Below are 9,132 nucleotides of genomic sequence, written 5' to 3'. Positions count from 1 at the left end.
GTTCTCCAACCCGCTTGCAACAAATGTCATGGAATTCAAACCGAGATCCAAAACCATGCCAAGAGCGGCACCTCTATCTCCGATCACGTAAGCCGCATTCGTTCCTACGTCACTGGTTTGCTTTGGTGCATTTCGGTACATGTTTGTGCCCATTGTGTTTGTAGTTGGGTCTCTTGCTACAAGCCTACCGCGACGACAATGAGGACGTTGACTTCAAGTTATTCCATGTGTTCAAAAGAATTGAAACTTGTGACAAGTGGATGTTGACTTGGGCGGCGTTCGCCAAGGCCAAAGCGGGCGGCTTCGATCCTACGGCGCCTGCTCCGGAAGCCGGGAAAGGCCGGCCCATCAGAACAAGGTGGCCAAGGCGGAGAGAAACGCCGGTCCAGCCGCCAAACGACTTCATGCTTCCATCGACAAGTGCATCGCCAATGCTGACGTGAGGGGCCAGAGAAGGCGCTCGCTGCGGCAGCTGGAGAGGAGAAGGCCAATGAGCGGTGGTCGATGATGTTAGGGAACGCAGAAGTCAAGATCGGCCTCCTCAAGGACAATGTCGCCACGAAGAAGGCCAATGCCGTGGTGATCAAGCGGGAGAAGGACTTGGCCCTTCTAATGACCGATACAACCGGCACGAATGTCGAGACACGGGCGTGGTACAACGAACAACACACCCATTATCTTCAAGCAGAGGGCAACGGCCGCGACTCCAACAACGGCGCACACCCCCCACCGGCAATGAACTCCACCCCGACGAGCTCTACATCCGCCGCAATGGAGGAGGCGCCTTCCACCGCGGCCGACCCTATTCACATTTGAATTTCCTGTAATATTCATCGAACCGTCTGCTTTTTTCGGTACGCCGGGATAATGGACGGCCATTTTGGGGCGAGCAGGCTTGAGCCTCGCCGTGTTGTGATGAACTAGTTATGCCGATGACGGCGGAAACTTGTTTAATTCAAATATGTTGGATCGAAAGGCAAACGAGTGGGCCGACCGGTCATTTTGGGCGCGCACGGGAAAACGCCCCTCCCTCGGTAGAAAACATCGCGCCGGCGCCCCTGTTAGAGTGGCAAAGAACTAACATGGAAAACCAATGTTAGTGAAAAACAGGCCGAGTTGAGAACCAACATGAGGTTGGGTGGTTAGGAGGGTGGTTGTACCCCCAGCCCACCGGAGTTCAAACCCTAGGTTTGACATCTGTGTGTCTCATAAAGGCGAAATATTCTTTCAGTGGGAGGCGACGTTCCCGTCGATAGCGAGGCGCCTGTGGTGACTTCGTCAATTTCAAGATCCAATCCGCCGGCTCGGTCTTCCGGAGGTGCTCATAGGGGTAGGGTGTGTGTGTGTGCGTTCATAGGGGTGAGTGTATGCGCGTGTATGTGAGCGCCTGCGTTTGTACTGTGTTTCTCAAAAAAAAAAAAACAGGCCGAGCTCACGTATTTTGTCATGCATCTTCCGTCGGGCCAAAACCCAAAACAGGAAAAAAAAAAGAGTAATGCTACACCTACGGGCTGTTTTCCTACGGATTGGGCTTACGGACTGAGTTGGCAAACAGGGGTGCATCCGCCTCCGGATTCACAGGAACAACCGCAGCACAATATCCAACCGCACCAAGCCACGCCTCGTCCGTAGCAACAGTCCGTAGAAGCAGTCCGTAGATGTAGGATTATTGAAAAAAAAAAGAGACAAGGCGAGAGGAAGAAAGAGCGAGATGAGGTGTGGGAAGCGGGCGCGTCTCAAACGGCAGCTGGGAACGGTCACAATGCGCAAGCTGCTAGGCGTGCGTGAGTGATGCGGCGCAGGCTGGACTCAGGTCCGCGGCGAGACGTTGTCAGTCTTGGGGTGAAGCACCACTGATTGACCATTTCTTCTTAATTTCCTTTTTCTTTGTTTCGAATTTTGGCATGGGCATTGCAACTGAAACGAGCAAATCCATGCGGAAACACCGTGGCAGCCATATCCCTTCTCTCCTTTCCTCCAACGTCTACGTCTGTCATCACTATCCCGTCCGATGGTGCCGCCGTCCACACTCCACACCCAAAAAAAAGAAAAACGAAAATAAAAAGATGGAATCGACCGCATCGAACATGAACCAGACCGCACGGTCGCAGAGGATCCGGCGCCGCAGGTTCACAGCCATAGACGCTGCTTATTTATTCCGGCTCTCCGCCCGGGGCAGCGTGCCGCGCCTCTGAACCTACATCTTGTTCTTTCTTTCTCTCTCTGTCGCCCATCCTGCGGCACCACCACAGTCCACAGTCCGTCTCCCCGTTCACACCCCCCCCCGCTCCGCCCCGCCCCACCATGGAGAAGGCCCTCACCAAGCTCAGCAGCTTCACCATCCCCCGGAAGGCCAAGCAGGAGCTCACCGCCATCGGCGGCGACATCTCGGTCAGTGCTGCTGCTACCTCCCTTACCCTTTTGGTTCCATTTATTCTCTTTTCTTTCTTGTTCTTGGGGGTCGTCATGGTTTGTTCTGCTTCGTGATGAATCTCTTGTTTCTTGTTCAAACGCGCTTCCCGATTTTCACGGTCCGGTTGCCCGTTTCTAGGAGATTTCACGGTGTCTGTTATGCGCAACATGCCGGTGGTTTTCTCTTGTCCTCGTATTTTTCTTCCGAGGTTGTTGCGGTTCAGAAACAATCCGTGTATCACATTGGCAGATTTATTACCTGTCCACATGTTGCTACTGCTACGGGCGAACTCGATTTCAGAGTTCTTGACCCATTCGTTTGCAGATCTTTCTCGCCCTTTAGTCCCGATTAGATTCGCCCCTTTTTTTCCACCAGCAGCAGCAGCAAAAGTTCTGCCTCTCATATGCAGCCTTTTTCGAGTGGAGTGACTAATGAAAATCATTGTCTGATTCGATTGCACTTCTGCATTCTCTGTACAGACTCTCGGTACATTCGAGTGCATTGCAACTTTACTTATCGTTCCACTCGAGATTCGGTTGCTTCAGTTTACTAGCATTCACAAACCACAAATGATGACCCGAACTATTACTCATCTGCAGCGTATCTCAAGCACCGTGGAGGAGAAGGCCAAGTGGGTCTTCGAGAAGCTCAAAGGTACCGATTGCTCTGTTCCATAATTGTTGCTTTGTGGCTCGTAAGATAACAGTTAGTCTGAAGCTACATGTCATGTCGTCGCCAACATCATCAGTACAGTCGTCCATTGCTGTTAGAAAACGCTGCTTTTCTTGCTGATGCGTAAAACCAAAGCAATGCAAGGATTGCTTTCTTTCTCTAACATGACTGTGTGCTGTGCACTAACAAGCTGCTTGATTACTAACCTGTCTTTATGATTTGGATCTGGCTTACTGTACTTCTAATCCAAGTACTCCTTTTGGTCTGCTAAGTACTAATGCAGAGATGACGCTGATGCACATGGGGGCCAAACTGAAATGGCATTTCCTGCATTGTGTCATTGTCCTGCACTTGCCACTGGGTCCTGGCTTTGTTGACGCCATTATGCAAAAGTTCCTGAGAGAGGATAGTGCAGGGGACTTGCTCACCTAACATCTTGTTTTACTTGCAATCTTTGCCCTGGTCATCTTTAAGTCTTTGGCCGTATTAGCAAGGCTGTCTTCAGCTTGTCTAGGATTAGCAAGCACCAACCAGCTGAGTTGGTATCCTGTAGTGCATAATCTATTCCATACTTTCTTCCAAGCAGCACCTAATATGTATGTACTCCTATAGGCAGTTGCGAACAGCTATCGGTATACTCGGTTCAGTAACCTGACAGCTCGCATAAAAACATTGCTCGTAACAACAGTAGTTTCATGAATGAAATGTGAATTCTGAGTGAACTTGCTTGCAAAGCAGATCCGTTGGCAAGTTTTATGCCGCTTACAATTACGTGCCATCTTCAGCTGCATCTGTTAGTTCTTTTACAAGTAGGTATAAACTAGGGTATAAATTGCTATGTGCTATGTTTTTTTTCTGATTGTGTTTCTCATTTGATATTTTGTTTGATTGCAAAATTGTGAAAAACTAAACAATCGAAGCATGGTTCCAGTCTTATATTGCACATAATTCATCCTCTACATTGTAACACTAAATTCTACATTAAACTTCTCCAGAGAGCTCAAACATGTGTCTTCTGAATTCTCTTTTGTGCATCAGTATGTTAGCAGTAATTTCATGCCATGACTCACATGACATGTAGCTTTAGGTCTACGCAAGCTAAATGCAGATGCTGCATAAATATCTACTACATATAAGCATTACAAGAGACTGACAATAATGTTTTCTATTTCAGGCAAACCAAACAAGTCACTGCCTGATCTCCTGCGCGACTACAACCTCCCTCCGGGCCTCTTCCCTAAGAATATTATCTGTTACGAATATGATCAGACAAGCTCCAGGCTCGTGGTACACCTAGCGAAGCCCTGCGAGGTGAGCTTCAAGGATTCCTCCATGATACGGTACTCTACTCGCGTCAAGGCAACTCTGTCCCGCGGCAAGCTTTCGGCGATCGAAGGAATGAAAACCAAGGTGGTGGTTTGGGTGAAGGTGACCACCGTGAACCTGGAGAGCTTCAGGTCCGACAAGGTGTGCTTCATAGCTGGTGTGAAGAAGCTGAGGCAGAAGGATGCTTACGAGATGCCCCGTGAAAGCGTCTCCGTGGAGGAGTTCTGATCTTGATATCTGGTGATCTATCCTATCCATAATATCCATCATTCTTGCCATTCTTTTGAGTCCCATGCGGTGTGATTCCGTAAGACATGGTGGTGCCTGGTTTGCTGAGGTTCGGTGTAGCTGTACCAGTGCCTGGAGAACAATGGGGGATTTGTTCCTCCTGATGAAAGCACCAGTGCATGTTTTCTGATCAGTCTTTCACATGTATGTGTCCCAGTAGTGTGAACATCTAGCATGTGCTCTGGCTTTGCATTGCCAGTGTGTCTAGGGGACATGTGTTTGAACGTTGCATGGTACTACATGTGTGGCTGCTGGCTGAGATGAATTGTACTTCTGCCCACTAATTGTTCCAGCAAGCTTGCAGACAAACGGAAATCCCAGAATAACATTAGGCCACTAAACTATGAGTTAACCATGTGCACGGTGAAGACAATCAAACCAGGAGCACCTTTGGAAAAAAAAATCATAGCGTTCAGGTGAAATTGTATAAACTTTCGGTGACTGAACAATCACAAATATCAGCATGGCAGACTGGCAAAGTAATACAGAAAACACATGCCTGAACAGAGGAAATACTACACGTGAACAAATAAGGTTACGGAAAGATGCTCAACTCACATTGTTGTAGCGCATGGACAACTGCAGGCAGGATAATGAAAACAATGACTACAAAATCAGGCGCACCATCGTGAACTGCCGATTTTTTGTATTGTGAAACATGATACAGGCCGACGGAGCCAGGTATAGAAATGCTTATCCTGTTATCCAGTTACTTCAAAATTCTAGATCCCTGTATATAGGCTCCTAATCCCATCATAGGGAGCTACTTTTACAGTTTGCTACCAGATTCTGTTGAATAAAGGAACTTATGCAAATTTGCAGCCAGATCTGAACTGAAAATCTCAGTGCTCAAGAAGAAGAAAAACTTATCAACAAAACTTCAAGTCTACAGTCGTAATAGAGTTCACAGTGCTAGTTCTTGGCCAACCAACCAATCAGTACCCAATATGATTTCAGGACATTAACTCAGTTTTTCATGTAATTCCCAAAGCCATATTCTGACTCCTCCGGAGCCAGCATGTCTATTCTGCTTCTTCGTGAACATCTGGCCGGCTTCATGTAGCCCTCAGAATGATCATCAACATTGCCAAATAAATTACCAGAAGCCATGTAACCATGCGTACCAGATAACGGGCTTGCTGGTACCACTCATATTTCTGATGAACATGGTTTGCCACTGCCAAGTGTGGTTTTGCTAAAGATTTTCAGCCACTTGATTGTTTAAGGCACACCGTGTCTTCTACCCTCTCGTCATCAGAGTTCACCACATTACTCTTTTTTCTCGGCATTCTCCATTTACAGATGGAAGGGTTTGTCCTCCGTATGACCATGTTGACAAAGAAGCGTGGAGAAGGTCAGCTGTTGCAAAGAGTCGGTACTCCTGTCAAATTGTAAACCTTGCAACATAGCAGCTTCGACCAAAAGGGCTGCCGTATGATGGCTGCTCTTATTGCCTCGGTTACTAAGGAATCCACTGTGTTGGACCGTCGAAGAATGGTTCAGATATGTACTCGAGTTCTAGTGCATTATCAATTACTAGTAAGTCTGAAGAACTTGGAGCTTGGAGCCTTTTAGGGAAGACATAAATAACAAGGCCGCCTGTTGGATCAAGTGAAGAAAGGGCTGCCGAAAAGGACAAGATAATAAGTGCAGAAATGTTCGGCAACAATGGAAGAAAGAAGAACCGCTCGTACTTAGAGAGGTAGTTCCTGGAGAATGCACCTACATTTGCCAGTTGGTTCAAAGCTGATAACATGTTGTTTACTTTACAACATTACCTTCAGTTACGTGCAAATGTCGATCACTTGGCCACTGAATTATACACAGATGCTGGGTACCATCATTTGACACAAATGTCCAAAACTACCATCAGTTGACTAGAGCCAGCAGTTTATCTAAAAGACCAGAGCCAATAGGCAGAACAGGAAATCAAGATGCAGATTGTTCAACCTTTTGATTACAGAGACGGTTTTGTAAAGCTAAGTGGAAAGAATTGTTGAAAGAAACAAAGAGCATCTCTAATCGAATCCAGCGAAAAATAATACAGCACATATTTAATATTATCCTCACGTGAACATTTTTTATTTCTTGTTTCGGATATAGCTCAAATATTACAGTTCAGTATGATATGCAGTATAATGAGATAGATCACCGGTAGCTGCTTTCAAATAATAGCCATTAATCAAACAAAATACTCTTTCACAATAACATCAAGATCACCAGATGTTGTTTACTTTACAACATAACTGTAAGTTACACAATGTCGATCACTTGTCACAGATATTCAAAATTGCCATCAGTTGACAAAGATGCCCCCAAAACTACCATGAAAAGAGCCCGCAGCTTATCTACAAGATAAAAACCAATAGGCAAACAGTTGTTCAACCTATCGATTACAGAGACGAGCGAAGTGAAAATACTTGCTGAAAGTAACTGAATTCAGCAAAATGTAATGCAACATATATTTATTATGATCCTCATACATACTTTTTTATTTATTTCAGATTTAAGTAACAGTCTAGTTCAGTATGATATATACAGCACTCTATTAGGATTCAGTATAATAAGATACAAAGACAGAACCCCAGCATGGCTATATTTGAATAATGTCTACTGATCAAACCAAAAACTCTTTAACACAAATATCCAGATGTATACAACACTTCCATTACCATAACACTAGAATGATTATTTCAGGTCAGAACTATTACACAGCATGAACAACACAAGTTTATACATCCAATCTTTTATTCTCCCGAAACAGCAAGTGGCACATTCGGACGCAGTACATTGCACACAACAGCAGCAATACAGTTTTGCTGCATTTTAGGGCGGAAACCGGAGGAAATTCTACAGCATACAGAAGTTAAACAGGACAAGGGACTAACCAAACACAAAGCCCCTCATCAATCATGATGCAGTGAAGATCAGTCGTAAATCAACGCTTCTTCATGAAGCCCTCTGCAAGCTTCAAGTAGTCCCCCATAGCAGCCCCGCTTCCTCCCTCGCCATCCTTCTTGTTCATGAACCCCTGCGCAAGTTTCAGGTAGTCTCCCATGCCAGACTCGTCTTTTCCGCTCCCATGTTTCTTCTTGCTATCCTCTTCGTAATTGTCCTCCTTCCCATACCCTCCTCCTCCTCCATGGCCACTGGTCTTCTTCCCGCCTTCCTGCTTGTTCATGAAGCCCTGTGCAAGCTTCAGGTAGTCTCCAATGCTGCCGCCCTCCGACTCGTCCTTCCCTCCATGGCTTCCGCCACTATGCTTCTTCTTGTAGTCATCTTCCTCATACCTTCCTCCACTAGGCTTCTTCTTGTAGTCATCCTCCTCATACCTTCCCCCACTAGGCTTCTTCTTGTACTCATCCTCTTCCTCATACCTCCCTCCACCATGGCTGCCGGTTGGCTTCTTCTTGTACTCATCTTCGTATCTTCCTCCACCTCCATATCCACCAGCACTAGGCTTCTTCTTGTACTCATCATCTTCTTCATACCTTCCCCCACCATAGCCACCGCCGCCGCCGCTAGGAGGCCTCTTGTAGTCATCTTCTTGCTCATACCTTCCCCCACCGCTGCTAGGCTTCTTCCTGTACTCATCATCCTCCTCATACCTCCCACCACCACTGGGCTTCTTCTTGTAGTCATCCTCGTCCTCGTACCTGCCCCCTCCATGGCTCGCACCTGAACCCCCATGGGCAGCCGGCTGGTGCTTCCCGCCCCCGCTGCCCCCCTCCTTGCTCCCGTACTTGTGGAGGTAGTCCTCGGCCTTGTCGAAGTACCCACCCATGGGCTTGCCCTCGAGCTTGCCGTAGAGGGAGGCCGCGTAGAGGAGGTCGGCGGCGGCCTCGGCGGTGCGGCCCTTGTCGACCTTCCCCAGGTTGTGGTCCTGCAGCGCCGCCTTGGCCGCCTCCGCCACCAGCTTGGCGCTGGCCGCCAGGTCGCCGCTGCCCCCGCCGGACGGGCGGTGCTGCTGCGCCGGGCGGCGGCGGCCGGAGTCGTCCTCGCCGTCGTAGGAGGCCATTCGTGCCGGATCTGGGGACGGGGAGCTGAGCTGAGTAAAGAGAGACGGATTGTGGATCAGCAGTTCGACACGTCTCACGGTCACGGGGAATTCGTGGGGAGATGTCTGCTTTAAATGCTGCTGCCGTCACCGAAAGAGCGTCTCGGCCGCGTTGGTTGGACGCGGATTTGGATTCTCAGCACGCCGTAATTTCCTTTCAGTAACCCCTGTTTGGTTGCATAGAATTGAGCTTGGAATTAGAGAATCTAAAATTCGGATTCTGATTCGGATGTGCACAGAATTCAGTTTTGGAATTCGGGATCCAATTCCGAGCTGCCCCCCGCGAAGTACATTTTTCGTGTCGTCCGATTCAGAGCTCTGGAGCTCGGAAACGCGTGGAATTGCTCGCGTACCGCTTCATCACTCAACCCCGAGT

The 9,132-nt window shown here is 47.8% G+C and overlaps 2 protein-coding genes across 2 annotated transcripts; one reads left to right on the top strand and one right to left on the bottom strand.

The window, feature by feature from the left end:
- The first annotated feature begins 2,154 nt into the window (after positions 1–2,154).
- Positions 2,155–4,983, top strand: LOC127296557 (uncharacterized protein At5g01610). Its single transcript, XM_051326672.2, has 3 exons — positions 2,155–2,391; positions 3,013–3,067; positions 4,260–4,983. Exons 1-3 carry the CDS (start codon positions 2,305–2,307, stop codon positions 4,637–4,639), a joined length of 522 nt encoding a protein of 173 aa, XP_051182632.1. The 5' UTR covers positions 2,155–2,304; the 3' UTR covers positions 4,640–4,983.
- A 2,384-nt stretch (positions 4,984–7,367) lies between these two features.
- LOC127296556 (uncharacterized) lies at positions 7,368–8,809 on the bottom strand. Its single transcript, XM_051326670.2, has one exon. The coding sequence runs from the start codon at positions 8,715–8,717 to the stop codon at positions 7,638–7,640; it is 1,080 nt and encodes a 359-aa protein (XP_051182630.1). The 5' UTR covers positions 8,718–8,809; the 3' UTR covers positions 7,368–7,637.
- Between the last annotated feature and the right edge of the window lie 323 nt (positions 8,810–9,132).

This window comes from Lolium perenne, chromosome 4 (genome assembly GCF_019359855.2).
Source record: "Lolium perenne isolate Kyuss_39 chromosome 4, Kyuss_2.0, whole genome shotgun sequence".
NCBI classification, from domain to species: domain Eukaryota; kingdom Viridiplantae; phylum Streptophyta; class Magnoliopsida; order Poales; family Poaceae; genus Lolium; species Lolium perenne.
The sequence above is the reverse complement of the archived record's forward strand: the minus strand, read 5'-3'. Positions and strand labels throughout refer to the sequence as shown.